At 44.9% G+C, this 21,689-nt stretch overlaps 1 protein-coding gene across 1 annotated transcript in view; it reads right to left on the reverse strand.

The window, feature by feature from the left end:
- Positions 1-16,406, reverse strand: part of LOC119455555 (homeobox protein abdominal-A homolog) — an 84,657-nt gene extending 68,251 nt beyond the window's left edge. The window contains exon 1 of the mRNA XM_037716956.2: positions 15,498-16,406. Coding sequence (XP_037572884.1) covers positions 15,498-15,984 — 487 coding nt within the window. The 5' untranslated portion in view covers positions 15,985-16,406. The remainder of the gene's footprint in view (positions 1-15,497) is intronic.
- Positions 16,407-21,689: the final 5,283 nt, after the last annotated feature.

The following is a 21,689-nucleotide window of genomic DNA, read 5'->3' on the forward strand; positions in this document are numbered from 1 at the left end:
CCTTTCAAGCGTTCTACACAACTGTTACGTGAGCTGTATGACTGCTGACGCGCCTTCCATTAACCTAATGGTAGGAAACCGCTGCAGATTCAATACGACAGAATTCGAAGCTGTTTGATATGGGCGTATACGCGTAAGCTCGCAGGTCGTAGCCATCGCCGTAGTAGCTAGGTTTCTTATATAATCGCTATCACCATCTTTATCATCATCGTGTTGACAACAAAATGGAATGTGTACGTGAGGAAGATAATTACGATCTGGGAACGCACCGAACCGGGTCTGTTTCTTGGTGAAACGTGACGCTTGACGCTGCCACGGAATGCGTCACAAGGATACCTTTACTTCATTTTGTGTACATATTTGACACAAAACCGACAGAGAGTGATGACGACGATAAAGGTAGGCAGAGAATGAGAGACACGCGCTGACAACAGGAAAAGAAAAAATATCGATTACATCTCATGCCGATTAAGGACATCACGATGAGAAAGGAACCTGTATATGGTCAGCGACAACTTAAGAACACAGTGGAAGCTACACCGGTGTCCAAATAAGAGGAAAACTGTATATGTAGATCCGCCAGTCAACATCGCCATAGTATAACCTCGACTGTGGTAAGTCAACATAAGCCCCTGCTCAAATCCATTAATAGGGACAGCGGTTGCATGCGTGTACGTCATACCGCCTCGTAACACATTCTATAGGGAGAACATGTCCCCACGTCCCGATGGAAAAGCCTTCATGACTGCGTTGTATGTCCTGAATAAAAAAGTTGGATGCTATCGCCCGTGTCCTCGGTTGTGTCTTGCTTTCTTGTTCGTCTCTCCAGTGATAAATACATCCTTTAGGGAACACGATGCCATAGGTGTCAGGCTATCCCGTGATCATAGGCTATAATAAAACGTTCTCATGAGTAATTCCAAGAATAAAGGTTAAAGAAGCTTCAGGTAAAAGACGACGTGCGAGTGCTAAGAACTGAAATTCCTCACGAGGTAGCCATTCAGTGCATCGTGCATGAGTTAGACGCGAGTGATCACCGAGGTTATATTATGGTTCAGCAATGTCGGTGGCATGTAGTCACACATTGGACAGAAAACAGAAGAAAACATGGTTCGCCCTTGTACACAGAGATACAAAAAAAAAAAAAGAAGAAAACGAGACGATTGCATGTGCAAGCTGCTCTGCGTGAGAGACTGAAGCGAGATGCAGAGCTAAGGGAAGTAATAACATGGCACATGGAAATAGCGTTCGATTTTCCGTACTGCATACATTGTTAAGTCTGTGCGCGAACTCTGGCTAGCTCGAAAATGGCATTCCTGACTCCCATCACTCTTGGGCATCGTTGGGAATGTTTATTGTACCTAACACTCCAGTTAAACGTACACAGCCATAATTCCCGGTATACTGGGCTAGTTACAGCTCTGAGTGTCCAGCAGCTTGTTCGAAACTACGAACGTGATTATTTTTCACCTGAGAGGTAGCTGCCATCTTTCCTTCTTTTCTTTTTGACATCGCAACTGAATTGTGTTTCGCCGCTTTTCAGTTGTCGTTCCATGGAAACCAAGGCGAAATGGCGGTATACAGTGGAATCTCGTTGATACGATCTTTACAGGGAAGCGGAAACTAAAACGTATCATCCGACAATCGTACTATCCGAAAATAATCGTATATATGTAAGAAAAAACGTATATAACAAAAAACGTATTATGCAGAATCGTATCAACGAGATTCAACTGCATATTGCATTTGCGTGAAAATAATATTGGTGAGCTAACAAGAACAAAATATTCCTGCTCCAGGGTCGACTCAATAAAGGAAACGCAACGCAAAGAGAATATGCCTTCAACGCATTTCCATTCTTCTTCCTTTCCTTTTTCAGCACGTGCTCGTATACTCATACACGGTATACACGTGCGACACATGGCGGGGATATAAAATTTAGGATCGCTTCGTCTCCGACTGTGCGCGCCGTAGTCTGGCTTATCCCGAGCCGTAAATACAGCCCGCGACAACGTCCGATACGTTCGACACAACAATGGGACATTTTTAAACCTCGAATGGGGACAAATTAAACGAGACTGCGGGGGCGCGACCGAAACAGCGCCAAAAATAGAAACGCCGCACAATCAGCGCCACGAGCTATGACGCCTTGCGCGAGGTGAGGTGAAGCCACAATAGGAGAGTAGCTCGAGAGGGCCAGTAGGGCGGGGGGTGACACTTTATAGATGTAGAATTCGAGTCGCAAATCAAACTTAAATCACACGTTCTACTTGTCGCAGCTTGTACTACATAAAAGAACATCGGAGCCAGGCGTAAAAAAAAAGAAAGAAAGAGATTTACCTGTCAAGAAAGCTGCGCTGAACAGTGCGCGCATGTGTATAAGTACACAGTGTGCAGGGAGCGGCCGATCTGTTTGCCGCACCTCGAACCAACAGGAACGCGAGGGGGCACCACACACCCAGCTAGCCTTTCAGTGCATCAAACAAAACGCCCGGAACGCGCAGTTATCATAAAAAGAAGGAGAAGAAAAAATTAACTCAATCCCTCGCTTACATGTCGACTGTACACAGTTTGGGGCCGAAAAACCTGTTCCGCGTCGCGTCTGCGTATATAGCATTGGCTTCGACTGTGTGCCCCAATTGAGATCGCCGCAAATGGCGAGGATATCAGCGATGCACCTATAGTACATACGTACAAGCTAAAGGACAATAGATTTTCGTTGGTTGTAGCCGCGACTCTGCGAAGCGTGTAGTGCGACCGCTGCGATCGGAGCGTCTCTAGCTCGTTCGCATGTACGCACGTACGCACGCACACAAACGTAAGTGCGTACGCGCACGCACCACAAGCAGCGCTTCATCCCCCCCCCCCCCCCCCAAAAAAAAAAAAAAAAAACATAAAAAAACAGCGTCACGGGACAAAAGCGTTCGGGGTTGTTTCTCGGCATGTGGTGTGGCCCGCGGAGTGTAGTGCGCGATGTCTGTGTATTTACGTAGCGTTATAGAGCTCACAGAACACTCGGAGAGACGGCGGAGCCGGGCCAGGAATTTCAAGGTCACCGTGAAACAGGGCTCAGAGAAGCTGTTTGAAGGGGGCGTTTGCGGGGGGGAGGGGTGCGAGAAGGGTTTAAGTCAAAGCCCGTGATTTACGGCATCCGAGCTCCTAACGCGTTCCCAGTTCCCTGAGCCATCGTGGCGCGCCGAGCGGGCATATAAATCCCGCCCAATAAAGAGCGAAGGTGTTCTCAAGTGGCTGCGGTATATACTAGCGGCGGCAGCGAAGTTCTCTACCGCGCTGTACGGATCGGGGAGGGCGGCAGCGGGCGATATAGGCGTTTGTCTTTTTGCGTATTAGTATAGAGCACCCGTAATGAGTCACTTGAAAACGCCCAGCGCACTTCTGAGTGCAGGGGGAGCTGTGGCTGGAGGTGACGGTGGATGGGAAAGGGTTATGTGGGACGTGCGAAAAGAAAAGGGTGCGAGAAGGCGCACCGCATCGGCTTGTGACGCTGCGAGCCGAGGTTTCTGACGCGACTCTTGCCGGGGACTATGTGCGGCGAGCGTTAAATGCAAAAAAGAAAGAGAGAGAGAAGAAAGAGAAAAAGAAAGAAAGAAAATAGCACCAAGCGTTCGTGAAAAACGGTCGAACTGATGAGGACTCGACGGGAGGTCTGCGTGCCCTATTACTGGCGAAATATTAACTTCTCCATCCATGCCGCGGCGGAGGAGATTCAAAACCACGATCCTGCATTGTATTGATTAATTTTTTTTGCTTGCTTCTTCGATATTATTTCAAGATTCCTCCAACTTTTCGGTTCTCCCAGACTGCGTACGTATACCGCAGACACCACGCTTGTTCGCGTTGTGGGGCCGTATTCTGAAACGTTCCACTTCGGCGATATTTCTGTTTCACTTTCAGGCGCGCGCTGATTGGCTGGTTGAGCAAAATTGAATGACGTCGGGCGTAACCAGCCAATCAGCTCATACAATTTTGCTAAAACAGCCAATCGTCGCGCGCCTGAAAGCGAAAAAGAAATATCGCCGAAGTGGAACGTTTCAGAATACGTCCCGTGTTCTCTTATCGAGGGATATCTGAAACTGAAGGACAAAACGTGCCACATTAAAATGTTTTTTTCTTCTTTTCTTTTCTGGGAACTGCTTATTTTGTTCTTTCTTAGCGGTATATAGACATTCGCCTTAAGAAAACCTAATCGGTATTTGAATTACTTGGAGGTCACCCGAATCTCACTTTGCCCTTTATGTAACACGGGTTTGGACACGAAGGTGCATAGGAAATATGCCTGTATAGATAAAGTGTTCTTTCATTTGCATACACCTTCCTGTCCTTATTGTCACACACCGTATACTTTCTCTCGCTCTATGACCTTCTACAACTGAACATCGCTGACGTAGGCAGATTCAAGCGTGCTTGACTGCTTTTCGCTGTAAATAAACGTTTTTTTTCTGCTGCGGTGAATGTGTCAAAACGTGCACGATTATATTCGTCATTTAGAACAAGAAAAGCTCAACAATAAATTCCTAACAATATTCCTGATCTATGAAGAAAAGAACAAAACAAGCTGACTGGCTGCTGAGAAACTAACAAACAAGGAGACTGACTGATTTGAGAATACAAAGCCTTGTTTTCAAAGCATCGTATATATCGGTGCCAATTATGATTTCATGTTTAATAAGTCGACCAGAGTGCATCACTAATAAAGTGAGCCAAAGAGGGTTTTGTATATATCCATTTTAAACTCCCGAAAGTTGCACCACACGATGCATTTATGCTGTCTTAGGTCATCGTGTTGGTCAAACGCAAAACAAAACATTTGTCAACTTAACGTGAACATGACATAAAATCGAATCTATGTAGGCGAACCTCATTGAAACTCTTAATTAAAACAGAACATCAGGCAACTTTATGGCAAGTGTACCAAAGTTTTCCTGTTACTTGGTTGCAACAAGAAATCATGCTCATGAGAGCATCTCTTATTTCCGACAATGAATTTGACCCGCATTCATTTGCAATCTGCAAATGCCAGTGAAAGACGGAGAAACAAAACTTCTAGACAAAATTGCAAAAATAAAACAAAAACAAGCGTGTTTTGCGTACCACAACGTCATTTAACAAACACAAAGCGCCAAATTCTGAATCATCACTAAATACAGTTACATTTATGGAACAGCTGTATGCGTACTCACAACGAATAATAAACGACTAAGTTATTCCAGTGAATCCGCACATTTAAGACAAAAATATAAGGCGTCCATTTTAAAGCATTTCTGCCGTCGCAAACTATTTTGCACTACAATCACATTTTAAAGTGGCCACTTCGTTTGTTATCTCAACGGGGCAACTGTTCACACTTCCTCAACAGCACTTCCAATCGCCACCAAGCCCGCGAATTTGCTTTAAAAAACCAGTTCTCGCAGCCTAAATCTCAAATCTTACCGACTGAAATCACGGCGTCCAACACGCCGTGTACGTCATTCTTTCCTTGAGACGTAGTTGGCTGAAGCGATTTTATTTATTCGTCGATAGACTGACTCACTATCTTACTCTCAGACACACTCGTTTTATCCTTAACAAACGCCATTAATGTCAACCTCCTTTTCTGCGCAAGCATTTATGCGCGTAACGTGGTGCATTCTTGTGGTTCTCCGGAACAACGCCACTGCTTTTATTAAGCGTACTACCTGCGCTGAAAAAAAAAACAAAAAAAATTAAGAAGAAAGAAAGAAGATAGGAATACTGATAAGGATCGCGTTCCGCTCCACCCACGTTCGTAAAAAAACTCAAGCCGGTGTTGGAAAAGCAGTTAATGACGAGCGAGAGAGAGAAGAGAGTCCTCGAAGAAAAGATACGATGCCCAGCCTTTCTGAAATCCATTTGCGCCTTTCGATTACTCTGCGTTCAGGGTGTATAAGCATACGTCCTTGCCAAAGAACCCACTCACTAAGGAGGCTGAGCCGGCGAGATATATCGTCCCGCGTCAGAACGCTTGAGGTCTGCCTGTAAGTCGAAGCGGTTATATAGACAACTTAAAAGCTCCCTAATGGGAAACCCGCGATTAAATTTGCAGCTGTAGCGCGGCGGCGTTTTGTTTTCCGTCATCACAGGTGCCACGTACAGTCTATACGCGATCCAGGTGCGCTCTATAAACTGCGAATTTCCTCATTACGTTTATGAGGTTTGTCGGAGAGGAAACTAAATGGCGTAGAAGGGTAATCTGTAAGGGCTCCCCACACGCACTTGTACTCGGTAATGCACACTTTGAAATTTTAAGTGCAGGTTTCTAAGCAATGCCTCTCACATTACAAACGAGATGATCGAATGCACTCCGGCGCCTCACACACTGGAAACGAGTTGGATGAATGCTCTTGGAATGAGCATGAGCTGATGACGCCCATGTAGATTACCTCATTACGTCAATCATATTTTTGACGTCATCAAACGGGCAGGCTAAGGCAGTAGCCACATATTTAGGAATGATGAAGGAAACCTTTAAAACAAGCACGTCAGTAGGCTTATAATAACTCTAGCGCTCTCAAATTCCAGCAGTCGGCCACAGGCATTGTCAGATGCTTGAAATGAGTTTGCTGCTGTACTGGTAAACGCATACGCGTTCCACGTGATACACGAAGTTCGATGTGATGTTCAGTTTAACGTTATAGATGGCGCAGTGTGCCCCTGCATCCATCCGCCTTGGCATGCATGGTCGTAATATGTCGTTCATCGATGCTTGATGTCCTCATTCAGCGCCTTTCACCAAAGACAAAATTACTTTGTTTCGTCCGGGTGCGGTGAAAGGGACGCTAAAATTAAATATTATGTCGAGCTATATATATTGAAAGTTTAGGTTTCTGTAATCACGAATTCGGCATTCGCAGCGAAGGCGTAAATGGAAAATAGGAGTGGCGGCACCTGTCCTGCAATATGGTGCCTCTGACGTGACGTCAGAAGTGGCCGATTCACAGAGAGCGGCAGAGAGAGAGAGAAGTCACGTGGGGATTAAGTCAACTCGCTCGTTTTGTCGCAGGTGATTCATAGTGAGGAGCGGCCGCGGGAGTATCGGTGGCAATTTTCGGCGCAACAAAGTCATATATTGGCCCACAGCAAACAATGATAGACTTATATACGGATATTCTGTCATTATAACTCGGTTACTATCTTCCTTTTTTTTTTTTGCCCCTTCAAAATCAACAAAACCCGCCAAACTCAGCAGGAAGGTGCGTCTCTGATGAATGACGATGTATTGTTTGTCAACATGAAATAGTTATAGCACGCCAGTCAGAAAAAGACCGGATATATTCGTCTAAACTTTTACGCGAAAATGCGCGCATGACACGGCCAATTACAGCTAAGTGAAAACAAGAAAGCATTCCCACATCCCCGTCTGACAGCTAATCCATCGCAATTTCAACCTCTGCTGACATGCGCACATAAGCCCGACAGTCGATTATATAGAGGACAATAGAGCAGATTGGATTCCGCTCTCATTTCAGTAGGCAGCATGAGCCATGCGACAGCTAGCTACACACATGCGCAGTCGAGTCATGCGCATGTTCATGTATAGCAATTCTCCGACTGGGCAGCGTACCGCCTAAGGACAGGATTACAGGATTGCGCCATACACTGACAAAATCTCGGTCAGGTTGCTTATCCATCACAATAGCGCGCAAGGATAGCGCGCAAAAAAGCGGGCTACAAGCGATACCTACAATCATATAGCGCAAACTTACCAATACTTTATTGACATACCGCCCTTCATGTACAGGTATAGGGACAAAGCAACCTGCGTTTTTATTCAAAGTACATTAAAAGGAGATTTTGCACTTACGCCCGCCTTGTTTTATGCTCAAGTTTCGCAACACGATCACATTCTTTAGTACGCATCGTCCTATAAAGCAAATGACAACTTTGACTGCATCCTTCCCGGAAAAATATAATCTGCTGTCGCATGCGCGCCTCACCATTGGAAAAGCGAGGTTATGCAGAAACGTGAAGTATATACTTTGCTGCCGGTTCGCAAATAAATGTTCGGACTAACTAAGCAAACAACGATGCCAAGTGCTTTACTGAACTATGCATTCTCGCTTACAGAGACGATCGCTTGCGACTGCGCTAGCTCGCGTTGATCACAAACCATTGCCGGAGCAAACAATTTTTTTTTTTAATGCCGACCTGATAAGCCATCGTATAGCATGCATGAGAGCGACGAAGGAACTGCTATACAGTCTTCAAAGACGACGGATCTGTATGTACGAAGGGTTGTAGCCAGGACTGGCATTCATAGTTCTTCCCGTGATTCGTTGATGTCATATAGTGCGCGGCATTAGTGACCGGCGGTGATCGCCTGTCTGTACTCTCTGTCTGTCGTTACTTTCTTGTCTTCTTATTTATACTTCTCACACTCCGTTTCCCAGTGTAGGGTAGCAAACCTGATTTGCCCTTCTGGTTAACCTCCCAGCCTTTATAGTTTCTTTCGCATCTCTCTCTCTCTCTCTCTCTCTCTATGCAGTTAAAAACACTGACCGCTGCACACGTAAAACATATAAGTATCGTCAACGCGAAATGCGATGACGCAGTCTGTTTGCATTCGCACACTGCTCTATATAGCATGTGCGTCAGCATGCCTTCAGCCGCGATCTCAAGAGCGAAGCTTGGATATGCATGGAGCCGTTGTGACGTTCTCCATAGCGGAAACGTGGGTGCGACTGACAGCGACATACGTCATCACTCCTTGCGTTCGTCAAATTTTTCTGTTTTGCTTGTACATATACTTAGAGCCTGTCAGCTAAAAGTGCAATTTAGTAGCGCTGCGAACGTAGTTTCTTCTTCTGTAACACTTGAATGCTCCGTGGGTCTGCTTGCTGCCAACTGTTCACATCAGGCCATCAAATGCAACATCTTGCTGATTAACATGACATGCTGAAAGTAGTCCATAGACCACACTTCTGCACCGAATCTCCCGAGCGGTGAGAATACTCACTAAATTGATAATTTTCAAATATATGACTTATTCTATGAGGCTGCATATGGCACTCCAGGTACAAATGATAAGTAAGTCAGCAAAAATCGTGAATCATGTTTTTGCACTGCTTTCCGTATTGGCATTTTTTTTTTCTTCAACATAACAAAAATAGCGTGACCACATGGTTTACCACGTATAGTGGTTAATGAAAAATGCGTTAAAGAAAGACAAAACCGTAGAATACTTTATGAACGAAAGCATCATTTCTACACGCATTATAAAGCAACGTCCAATTATCCACCCTTAAATGAAAAATTACATTCTGGGTTTGTTGTTACATGCTGAAACCACGATCTGAGTATGAGGCACGCCACAGTGGGGGACATTGACTTTGAGCACCTGCGGTTCTCTAACATGCCCCTAAATCTAAGTACAGAAGCGTTTATATATATACGCTGTTCACGAAGCACGAAGCATGACAGCCAATAGGTTAAGTGAACGAGACAAGCTGTTTTGAAGGTATGTTGTACATCGTACGGCAATTAGGTTTTTTTAAACCTCACAACTGTTATGAGACGTTCAGATAGAGAAAGATGTCTTTTCGTTTTTTCTAAAATTAGGCTTTGTTACAACAATATCCACACGAAAACACGCAAGCACGCGCACACGGGCACACACGTACACACGTTTCTGTGTTATCGACGTTATTGACAAACTGATACGGACCAAGACAATATTGACATGTTAAGGAGGGCAGTAGAAGTTGCGTCCATTGCGCTGTGTACGAGGTAACGTGGTTTGTCCTACACCATTATAATCACTCAACACAATTAGCTCACAACGCTGAGGCAAAGAGAAAACAAAAAAGGACACCTTATTTCTAATTTCCTGTCCAAAGATTGCATGTTACTGCGACCGAAAGGTAAACAAGCGGCTCACTATAGAGCGACATTTAAATAGCAACTCTGGGAGGTCAGCAATAGAAATGCTGAGTCAACGGCCATAACAACAGGTGTCAAACTACCTTATTTCATTTCATCTTTTATCCTAATGAGTATACATTTCGCGGAAATTAACGGTCGTTTTGATTGAACGTTCTTTACCGATTTCACTTCTGCTGCGTCACGCGACACTCGGTTATTTGATACGCACAAAGCCGTCACCGGAGTTCATTGATCGTTCTCCGTGGCTTTGGCTGGCGGTGCTGCGCTGATGGCAGCTATACGATAAGTCATGAAAGGTCAGTAACCTCCGTATGAACTGTGAGTTTACAGAATTTCTCTAGCCGAAAACAAAGCGTTCGGTTTCGCCGCAGGTGGGAAAATAAAATAAAATAAAAAGAAAAAAAATGTCGTATGTTCTGCATTCTCCGCGAGCACCGTTATGATCTGATAAGAATGAAATGTCGCTATGCGTTCGAGTTACTATTTCTGCCTGGCTGTCAGCTGCTGCACATTTGTTTCTCGCTCTGTCACTCCGGAGTGCCAGACAATGCTATAGGGGCCGCCACTGTCGTTCTAAGCCGGCAGTGCTGACAGTATAGCGTGAAGGCAGTGCAATTTTCTTTCTTCTCGAAATTGCCTATCACGGGAATGAAAGACAAATTAGAAAACCAAATACATTTGGACACTTTTCTTTAATCATCCACGAATATCCTTACTATCAATACAATTAAAATTCGGTAACCTTGCAGCTGATTGCTAGATAAGAAACCATGCTCATAAAAAGCAAAGTGGTACATGATGCAGAGTTAAAAGCCACACTTTCTTGGTTCGCGCCAGGGGAACTTGCACAGGAAAGCAGTCTGCGATAAAACTTGAGGAATTGTATGGCGCTCCCAGGGCGATACGGCCAACACATTTATGTGTGTGCAATTACGTACAAGCAACTAACTTAAAGCCATCTGAGACAAAGAAACCTTTTTTTACGCTTCTTTGTGCGCGCTGAGGCACGTAACGACAGGCGGAACAAAGGGCTGTAAATTACGAATGCAACGAGTATAGCTTTAGTAAGCGGCTTGCGTAGTTGGCTTGAGCGCGCGAAAACAATTGCGGGCCGGTAGTGCGCATGCGCAGATTGTCGCGCATGCCAGGCCGCTACCGGCACTTTTATTGCGCATTTCGAGCTGTTATGGGCACGCATCTAATTACGCATCATATTACCGCAGGAAGTTTACGTCTCTATGAGGACTTCGAGCACTTATCTTGGAAAGAACTGGCCAGCGAAGGTGCGCTAGCCACAGATGACGTCAGTTGTGGACATGCGCCCTTCCGTAGGAGAAGCGAGACATTGAGGTGGGTCACCTTTTGTATGGCGTTCCGTACGCTTGGCAAGCGGTTGAGGGTTCGAACCGGCGGAGGCCTATGAGCTCGTCAAGCTGCTTATGCTGCTTTTTTTTCCCCTGTGTCCTCTCCCACCCATGTAATTAGGTAAATACACTTGAAGTTCCGGGCATCGGCGTCCGGAATTTTTTTTTTTGTGAATGGTAAAGAAGCCATGATTGCGACAATCACTCCAGAGCGCTCAACTACAGCATATATACCGGCCTGTACATACAGTATAGTTCTTGACGCAAGACATGAATAAAGCATCGGCAACAAAACAAAAAGAAACATACAAGCACTTAACAGATGCTGAAGCAGCCACGGTGTTAGTGGAATAAACGTTCATAGGAATAATCGAGGTTGGTCGAACAAGGGAAGCTTACGCGCAGTGCTCTCCACGACAACAATCAGGGCCAGTATTTACAAAACGTTCTTACGCCAGAATTATTCGTAAGAGGGAATTCCAACCAATCCTGATGCGCGACACATATTACCGAAAGCGGTCAGCCAATTTCTAGGAGCACTTACGAACGTAAAGCTTTGTGAATTCGGCCCCAGGTCAACGTAGCCGCTCGTTCGTAAGCATTTTCAAAATTATTTCCTAAATGATGACTTCGGTTCAGTGTGCAGTGTTTGTAATTGCCTTTGGTTCAAGTCAGATGTGTCGATGTCGATGTCGAGTCAACAATTTCTATCCGCACAGAACCTTATTCGAATGCAAGGATGTAAAAACAGTGTGCCCACTGCACGACGCCAATGTAAAGATAATTTTTTTTTTCTTGCATGCCGTGTATTGACGTAGCAGCACCACGCTCATACGTGCTTCCACGTCATTTGCAGTAAAGCACGCAAATACGCAGTCAATTTACATTTTACCGTTTCGTGTAAACGTTCGTGGTAGAACAATTAAACGCACTTTCAGGTGCGTCAGCGCGTTGGAATTTCCAAGGAAGACACCGAAGAAACGGTTCAAGTCAATGCTATACTTGGCAACGCATGCCGTTGCCAAGAGAATTTGCCAACGCACGAATCCAAGCGAAACTCGCAAGTTCTATTATCAGTTCGCATTACCACTATATATGTCTATATAGAATGCCTTTCGCGTAGTACTGTTCACAGACGTATTTTATTATTGCTCCGGAAATTTAGCTAAGCACACTGCCCCACCACATCCAACGAGACGGTTATTGCACCGGGTCATCACGATATTTGTCGTTCTTTCAGTTAAACGAGTGAGACATTGCAATTATATTGTTGAGATCAAGAATAAAAACGAGAAAGGGAAATATTAAAAGAAAGAAGTGCATTAGCAAGGAGTGAATTCAAGAAAAATGTTAATGATAGCGAGTTTCTGCAGTATTCTGGCTTTTGCTACGAAAGCCAACTGTGCCTTGGCTTTCCTCTAACGAAACCCCTTTGCCGTGTTTTAATTTTTCTTTGTCACGCGTTAATCGCACCTGTTGCCATAAGGCGAAATAGCTCACTTTAAACCATTTTATAAAATACAGGCAATTCGTTAACGTTCACTAGTAACTACTGTTATCTCAAGTATGAATAAATGCCCGAATTTTTATATAGATACCTGTAGCTAGCAGTTGCAATAGAAAAGAAAAAAGAAACGGGCTTTACGACACTCATAAGGGCGAAGCTTCATTAGGCATTCACAATAACGACTTCAATTAAACGTTTGACACGGCCGAAAGTTTTAGCTGGCGTTCGCCCGGGCGCGACAACTGAGGTTCATTCCACCGATTGGCGATCGTAAAGTGAAAGATATCACGCGACACATTAATTTGTCGAAAGTTTATGTAGTATGTTATGTGTGTACTTACAGCCTGCGCACGCGTCTGTGAAACTGAACTTCTTTTATGTATTCTCGGACAATGCGGAGCACACGTGATTACATATGCAACTGTATACATGTTTACCTTCTGTGGGTCGCTGGACTCATGTACACCACTTTCTGATATTGCCTGACTGACTGTTTTTGTGATACTTATGTGCCGTATTTTCTAAGAAACATTGTGACAATATTTTTCTTTGCCAAGCGACGAGTAGAAGCCGGTGCTACCTAAAGGCGCCAACCTCTTCTATTACATCACTTCAATAATAATAATAATAATAATAATAATAATAAAGATCCACGGCGTGGTAATGCTCGGTCTGATGGCTATAGCATAGCCCAAAGTGGGCTAGTTAGCTTACGTCAGTGTGTAAACAAACTTCCGCAGTATCACCTGCGCCTATATGCGGGAAAAGCAGAAATGTCTGCAAGCAGCTTATTGCACTTCGTCGCCACGCCTTCTGAAGGTGCAGCATTAGCCAAGTCGTTCGAAACCACAGCTGCGTCACATGCACCCTGTCGTCAGGACACATACAGGAACACCTATTCAGGAACTTTTGGTGCTTGTGAAGTTTTCATCGCTGACTATATATATCTTCATTATTAGTACGAGGACAAACAGCAGGAACAGGACATTATTAGAACAGGAACAAAATATTCATTAATTCACAGCCTTACGTTGTATTTAGATCATGTCTTTATTGATAATATTTAAAAGGATTCTGTGTTTACAAGTTTGATGCATTGTCACTGTTAAATAGTGCAATAATTCTTGTCATCACGCACAGGATGTCTCAATTCAGTTTCATCTTTTGGAATTACCATTTCACTACTGACATAAGTAGACTAACTCTGATTATGAGTTTTATACAGATAGTGCTCCTCTATGCCTTCAATTTCGCAAACACAGTGCTGCTAGGTATGGCCTCAAGAGTGGGCCAGACGATAGCTCTCACTTGGGAAGTGATTTTCAAACTTACGAAAGAAGCTGTACGTTCGTGAAACGAAACGATGAACATAGAATGATTTTCGCGTGCTTCGTTCGTCTTGCCTCGTTTGCTCGCCGTTATCGAACTGCAGTAAATACACACCTACGTCCCTGAAGCCACACAATACGCTACACATCTCACAAAGACACGGCAGTGACACTGTGCAACAGCCTCTCTATATATGTAGGCATATACCTCCATAGAGACTCATGCAATATGGACCACGAGTTCATGCGCCATGGATTGTGGAGGCGACGAATGCGTGGAATGAACGTTGGTGGATGCTCACGTGGTGGATGAATCAGAAATGACAACAGCTTCGCCACGCTATACACGAATAATATAAGCAGACGATATTTGTGAAAGTGCGCTCGTTCCGTTAAACGAGGAATAACAGGGACTTTTTAATGTTTCACAGGTGGGCTGCAGCTTTAAATGTCGCCTATATACGTATAAGGTGGTACGTCAATATCTGAAACTACGGGCCACAAACACGGATGCGGTTGTCTTTTGCCAAAACTTGCGGAACGTCCCTCTCAGAACTGCGTATGTCACTGACGTCAATAAGATCGTCATGCTTACAGACATTGAACTTGCTTCAATAGCATTCTCGGAACTATATGTGCGTGCTAATGGCGGAAAAGTATTTTATCGTTAAGGATGCGCTGGTTGGGATTAAAGTAACAGGTAAGACGAACTCCTAGAAGCTAAAAGCATAATGATAAGGCGACGCGGAGTCTCTCGTAACGCAATACAGAGCCGCAGACATTGCCAATCGTGCAGATATATGACATCCACATACAGAGCAGTTGTTACGGCACATCTTTACATCATCCTGGCTTGCATGAACTCGTCGCTGCAATTTAACATTGTCACCACACATTTGTAAGTACGCGTATATTTAAGAGGCACGTGTCATTGCTCCCACAAGAAGTCCGCATAAGATTTCCTCCTCTTGATCACCACTCTCGTTATACAATATCGCTGGTTGCTTATGCTGAAGCCAATGCCGCTAGCAGACTCCCTTTTTATGAGTTATGATTTAACATCTGTCACTGACATCCGGAAAGGCACGTAGCTTCCTGTTGCTGATGTGTTTTCATTCCTTCATTATGAGTCATTGAACATGTGAGACGAAAGAGGCCACGTTTTGGTTTCGGAACATGTGCGGTGCCTCGAGTCAAGCATAACGCGTCTGTGTGCTTCGACGGTTTTTCGCTCCTTTTTCGCTGTCACTTATACGCATTCGACGCAGACACAAGCACCATTGTTGTCCTGAATCTCGGCAGCACGTGCACTGCACGTGCGGCGGGTCAACAGAGGGTGTCCGACGTGACAGCCGGACCTCCTCAGACATCGCGTCTCACCTGCAAGCGCCATCCACGGGTAGCGGGGCACGTCGTTCAGGGCGTCCTCGGGCCTCATCATTCCGAGCCGGGGCAGCGGGTAGGCGAGCTCGGCCGCGGCCAGGAACTGTTGGGAGGCCATCAACGACGCCGTCGCGGCCGGCGACGTCGCCGCTCCGCTGGCGGCCGCAGCGGCGGCGGCGTGCGGCCCCAGCCCTAGGGCCGCGGCCGCGTATCCCGCCGCCGCCGCTGCCATCGCGTCCGACTTGGCCAGATCCATGGACGTGAAGTAACCCAGCGGCGACGCCGTCGACGTCGCCGGCGGCCCTGCCGCGTGCACGAACGGGTACATGTCCGAGGAGGCGCGCGTCACCGTCGTCGTCTGGTAGGGACGGAACGGCACCGGGGCGGCCGTCACGGCGGAAGCGACCGTCGCGGCCACCGTTGCGGCGTCCGGCGGCTTGGCGACGCTATTTCCCAAGAGGCCGTCCATAAAATTGACGCTCATGTCTCATTATGTTGGCAGCGCGCGGTTTTGTCGGACACCTTCTCCGCACCTCGTGCTCGTCCGTCGCGCCGAACCGGCAGCCCTACACCACACACGCACGCACACGCGCGCGCTAGGAAAAAAAAGCCAGCCGCCCGCAACAGCCCCCGTCGCTTGCCGCCCGTCGCCGCTGCCTCCGGCGTGTTCGCAGAGAGAAGCCCCCCCTCGCGGTTACCCTCGCCGCCTCCTCGCAGACATCAGCTGTGAGTTGCGAGGGTAAACAAGGCACGCCAATGGCAGAAACCGGCCAGGTCCCGCTTTCCACGGCAGCCAATGGGCCGCCCATTCACGCCGGACGTGAAACAAGTGCGACACACACACACGCGCGCGCGCGAGCGAGCGCTCGGCGTTCGTTCCGTCGGGCGCCCCCGCGGCTTAGGGAATCACGTGACGGTGATGCCCGTTCCGTCGCTCGGCCTGCCGCTCTGCTTGCTGCCTTCCGCGCGCGTCGCTCGTTAATTACGCGCTCTTCGTCGTGCCAGCCGCGCGTGTGTATGTGTGCCTTCGGCTCGGGGTCTAGATCCAGCGCCTCCTCGCCTCTCGATCCCTCACCCACCCCTTCGCTGCCTACCATCCCGCTCCGTGCAGCCCCGGAAAGAACCAACAAAGTACGCATGTTCGGAAAAAAATGAGGAAGAGGAAGGAAGGCAGAGTGGCGAGAGAGAGCCAACACCTCGCTGAATGCCTCATTAGTCTTTATTCTGACGCGCCTAATGCGCGAGAAATGATCGGCGCGTTGCCATCGGCGCCACCGATCGCGTTTTAGCAGCTGCTAGCCGAAACAGGGCTCAGCGCTCGGGTTTCCTTTCGAGTAACCAACAGCCACCTCCCCCTCTCTCGCCCGCCTTCTCCTCCGCCAATCTGTGTCGGTTGGCGCGCGCACGAGCGCAAATTGATCGCCTTGAAACGGCGCCTGATTTACGCACGCACGCCGTACCTGCTGTCGATCCCGTTCGCAGCCTTGTTTCGCGTCGCAGACCTAAGTCGATACGGCCGCTTAACCGGGCAGCCAAACAACTGTCCGTCACCGTTCTTTACTGGCGCGCCTGGCTGCCACTTGAGCTGTGGCGGCGAGGAGCTTTTCTCCTTTTCCGGGTTAACCTTTTCGAGGATTTCCTCGTGTTTCACTGCCTTGTTACAATTCGTTCGTATACCCTCTCTCCTTTATCTCTGTCTCTTTTTTTCCTGTTTTTTCTCGCGCTGACGCCTACGTCACGATGAAGAAAGAAAGCGAGCGCACAAATGAACGGAATTAGCATATCGCATCGGGAAAGGATTCGAGCGCGCATTACTTATCTTCTATTTATAGGCGAAGTGACAAATACCGGACATTTTTGTTTTTCGGCCTTCTCCTATATACGTGAAAGCACGGTTTATTGTGTGCACTTCAGAAGTTGTTTAAGCGGGGAATGAAATTGTATGACGCACCGTTCCTTACAACAAGCAAGCCTGATTTGGTTCCAAGCTTTGAAGTTGCACACGCTGTACTAGCTGCTCAGTTTTCTTTCCCGTTGCCTTGGCAAGCAATAAAGTCTGTAGCGCGACGAAGAGTAAAATTCGACAGCGGAGAGAGCATGCTGTGAACGCTCGCAGTGAACAATCGGTGCTGGCTTAATTTTTTTTCCGTGAATTTAGGAGCGTCGAGGTAGTTCCGCAGAAATAAGACTTTACATCTGTTTTGTTCCTGGTTCTTTTCTTCGTCATTTTGAATTTGTCATACGGGAAAACAAAAAGAAAATTCCAATACTGTTTTGTTTCATAAAAAAATTCAATTCTCCTGTTTTCGGCAAGAGTTTTTGAAGGTGTTGTGTTTAAGTTTTATTTATTTACACTTCTGGTATAAAATACCCTGCTATGAATTGCGGTTTAATGTCAAGGGCAGAACTGCCCACCTGGAATTTTAAAGAATACTACAGTCGTAGCAAAATACAAGAAAACAAAGCAGAAAAAGCCAAACGAAAAGCTGAATTATACTAAAAAAAAGCTATTAGTCAATATGTTTACTGTTTATTCAAAACATTACAAGCTTTCTTCTTAACCACTGTTGTCTAGAAGTTCTCAGTTGCAGACTAAATAGAATGATCTGTGCCACAAATTGAAATATTCAAGACGTTTATCGGATGATAACTACGGCCGAAATTGCGGTTGGCGTTATGTACTGTGTCTCAGGTTGGGTGGCGGTAATGCGGTTATATAGGTCCGAATAATCGATGGATGACTGATGCTTGGCCGAGGCCCTGTGCGGTGTCTGTGGCTCGGGTTTGGCGGAGCATCCTTTTGTTAATCTACTAAAACCTTAACTACTTACTAGTTATTATTATATTATTATAGCTCGTGGAATAAGTCAAAGTGTTACCAAGGGTTAACGTCTATTTTAGGCACACCACAAGCAAACAGCAAAAAAAAAAAGAAGAACTAAACACACACACACACAAACGAACGGTCCCAAAAATCGCTCTCTAACTGTATTTGTATTCTTCATAAGTCAGTTTTGAACACAAGCAAGACCTTCTAAAATTATTGGTGTCATTGGAGCAATCGTAAAGAAGCTTTGAAAATCGCACTTTAGTAGAAAAGCGCAAATAATGGCAGGTATGCAACAGATTTCGTAAACGACTGAGGCACAACTGTTGTCACAGTGAGAAATTCTGTTCCGACTAAATAGCTTTCCCGTGTGACAGAAAATGCTATCTTTAAGGCCATAACGGAACGTAACATCACAATGTTCCAATAAGGCAATGTGAAAGTGGACAAAAATCTATTTGCAACATTTTGCAAAAACTACACTTAGCGCATGTAACAAATATGTTAGTGTAAAAAAAAACACCCTGTATCTATACGCACACGCGTTTGTATTGTTTATGCACGCGTACGCGTGTGTCTGCACGCATGTGCATTCAAGTATGTGTATTTACTTGAAGCTGCAGTGTTTTTTGTGTCCTTGCATAGTGCAACGACAACAAACATCACGTCGTCTTTTTCTCTCTTTTTTTTTCGAAGAAAGAGCAGTAGTAATAAACATCTGTGCGCGTTATATAGAGCATTGATAGGTCTCTTGTAGTCAGAGATATTACTAAAACACATCTGTCAAGTCTGAAAGCCTGATAATAATATTCGTGCATCTTCTTGAAATGATCAGAGCGTGTAGACATATGGGTCGGAGCACAATATCCCCATACCATCACGCATTTGAAAATAATGGCTATTGTATGCAGACAGAATAGAACGCCCGCAAAATAACCTCGACAGTGATAGAGTTAGGAATGGGTCTCGTAAATGCCAAGAATATTTGTTTTTGTTTTTTTTAATATGGAAACAGGCAGCCCGCTTCTAAAGCTCTCGATCTATATCGCTGTATATGCTATATCTGCTGTATAGAAATCATCCGTGTCGAACTCCTGGTGCAGGTCTTTCACTCAAATCTCCTTTGTAAATAAATGATTATTTCGTGCAGGCAACGTACGTGCCAATGCACATGCCATCTGAGGACCAAATCTCGCAGCTTCCGATCTATGGTCGTCATCTGCTGTCCTGCGGTCAAGCTATAAGCATGTGCTGTTGGCCTGAAGGATACTTAGTGTGAAAGTGGTAAATCGTATACCCCCTAAACACTTTAGTGATAGAGCAAGGAGAGGAAAGGCAGGGAGGCCAACCAGAAGAGCGTCCGGTTTGCTACCCTGCACTAGGGGTGAGGGAAAGTATTCTTACACCAACCATATATATAGTATAAAAAGCGATGGTTCATGAAAACGCAGAAAACACGAACACTTTATATATATATATATATATATATATATATATATATATATATATATATCGAAATACAATAGAAATACAATAGCAAATATCTAACTTTGCTTTGTTCTTACTTGCACTGAGTGTGACCACTGGACTTGCGCCCATTGCAAGAGGACACCTGAAGCGGCAAAGCTCAGCCTTATTCCAATTTCACACCAACGCAACAGTGGGATTCGGAATATATGGCTCGCGTTCTTTCGCCCTCTGCCTTTTTTCCTGAAGTCTGTTTGCGATGTGAACAACGTCGAAATGGCCAAAATAACAGTAAATTATAAGGCGTGAACAATAGCCTTTCTTTTTTGACGTTTCTGCATGCGTTGATAGTGCGCCAGCGAGTGATTTTGCAGCAACAAGAAATTTTGAAAGGTGGAAATTAGTGGCTTGGCTGTGTTGGTAGTATAGAGACAAAATCCTTGCCGAGAAAAAAAAAGAAAGAGAATAGAATGTTGAAAACGAAGCCTTGTAACGAAAGTAAATAATTCGAGTTAAAATTATTCCATGAAAGTGCTGAAGAAAAGAGGCTATCCAGACTTCACAGAAAAAAAAAGAAAAAGGAAACTTAATCCCATGTAAAATTTTTGAGGTCCGCCTATATGAAACATTTACATATATACAAGTAAACGTTTCATGACAGCAGCCTCGAATACTCATTCAAAATATTGATTGCAGGGGCCACTGTTCTCGTTTGTGAGTCAGGAAAGGACAGCAGGAATAAAGGGAAGGAGATGAAGCAGACTAAAACTTCTTTTTTAGTTTTATTTCCGCCTGTATTTTGTTTCTGTTTTTGAAATCTAAACTTTATAGTTGCCATGTAGTAATTTGTTGGGCTGGCAACTAGAAACCTATCATTCAACATCCCAAAATAAACAAATCGGCACACGGTCAAGGACGACACATATCTGACATTGATAACACAGTGCTCGATATGCCTCATCTCTGCTCCTACCTCGTCCCCGTTCCCTCCCTATAAAAAAATCTCGTTTGCCTCATATTCAATTATCTTATGTGCACATATCCTCCCACATATCTTCCCATATATAAATCCGTAAGTTCCCACATACCATATGGGGTATGTCCCATATGATCTCCCTATACATTATATGAACAATCGATATAAAAAACACGTGTGTTCCCAAACTCACATGGGGCATGTCCCATATGATTCACATATATATTATTTGAACATTCCTAAAAACCCATGTGTTTCCATGTACTATCATATGGGTAATGTCTCACATGACCCCCATATCCAGTATACGAACATTCTATATAAAAAACGTGCATGTTCCCGTATATCATACGGGGAACGTCTCATGATTATATATGGACATACGGGTTTTTGTATAGGATCCCGATATGTTCAATGACATTATTAGATATGAAGCACATTAATTTTTTTCATGGGATTTCCCTTTTTTCGGTTCCTAATCGTCTATCGCCTTGCTTCTTCTCTGATAAGATTCCGCTAGGCCACTTTATGGACAAATACCAGAAATAATAATTCATCTCGCTTTTCTCACATCCCAAACCCTAATTCCGTTCCGTGATTGCTCATATAGCTCAGATGTTCCTGGTAGCTGCAGAACAAATGCTTCAGCGCATGTACTTTTTGAAGTTCACCTAAAGTAAAGGTGTTCTTGCAGTTTTGTGATAAATGCCACAAATATGTAATTTTTTCCCTTTGGGACATTATTTCAAATACACAGAATCATAAAGGCCAATTCTTTCTCAGCGTTTTCTACGAGTACATAAGCATGGACAACTACTGACCTATATTTGCAGTAATTGAGTGAGCGCGATAAAATGTCTTTCTTAAAAGCTATATATATATATATATATATATATATATATATATATATATATATATA

This window comes from Dermacentor silvarum, chromosome 6 (genome assembly GCF_013339745.2).
Source record: "Dermacentor silvarum isolate Dsil-2018 chromosome 6, BIME_Dsil_1.4, whole genome shotgun sequence".
Taxonomy (NCBI): domain Eukaryota; kingdom Metazoa; phylum Arthropoda; class Arachnida; order Ixodida; family Ixodidae; genus Dermacentor; species Dermacentor silvarum.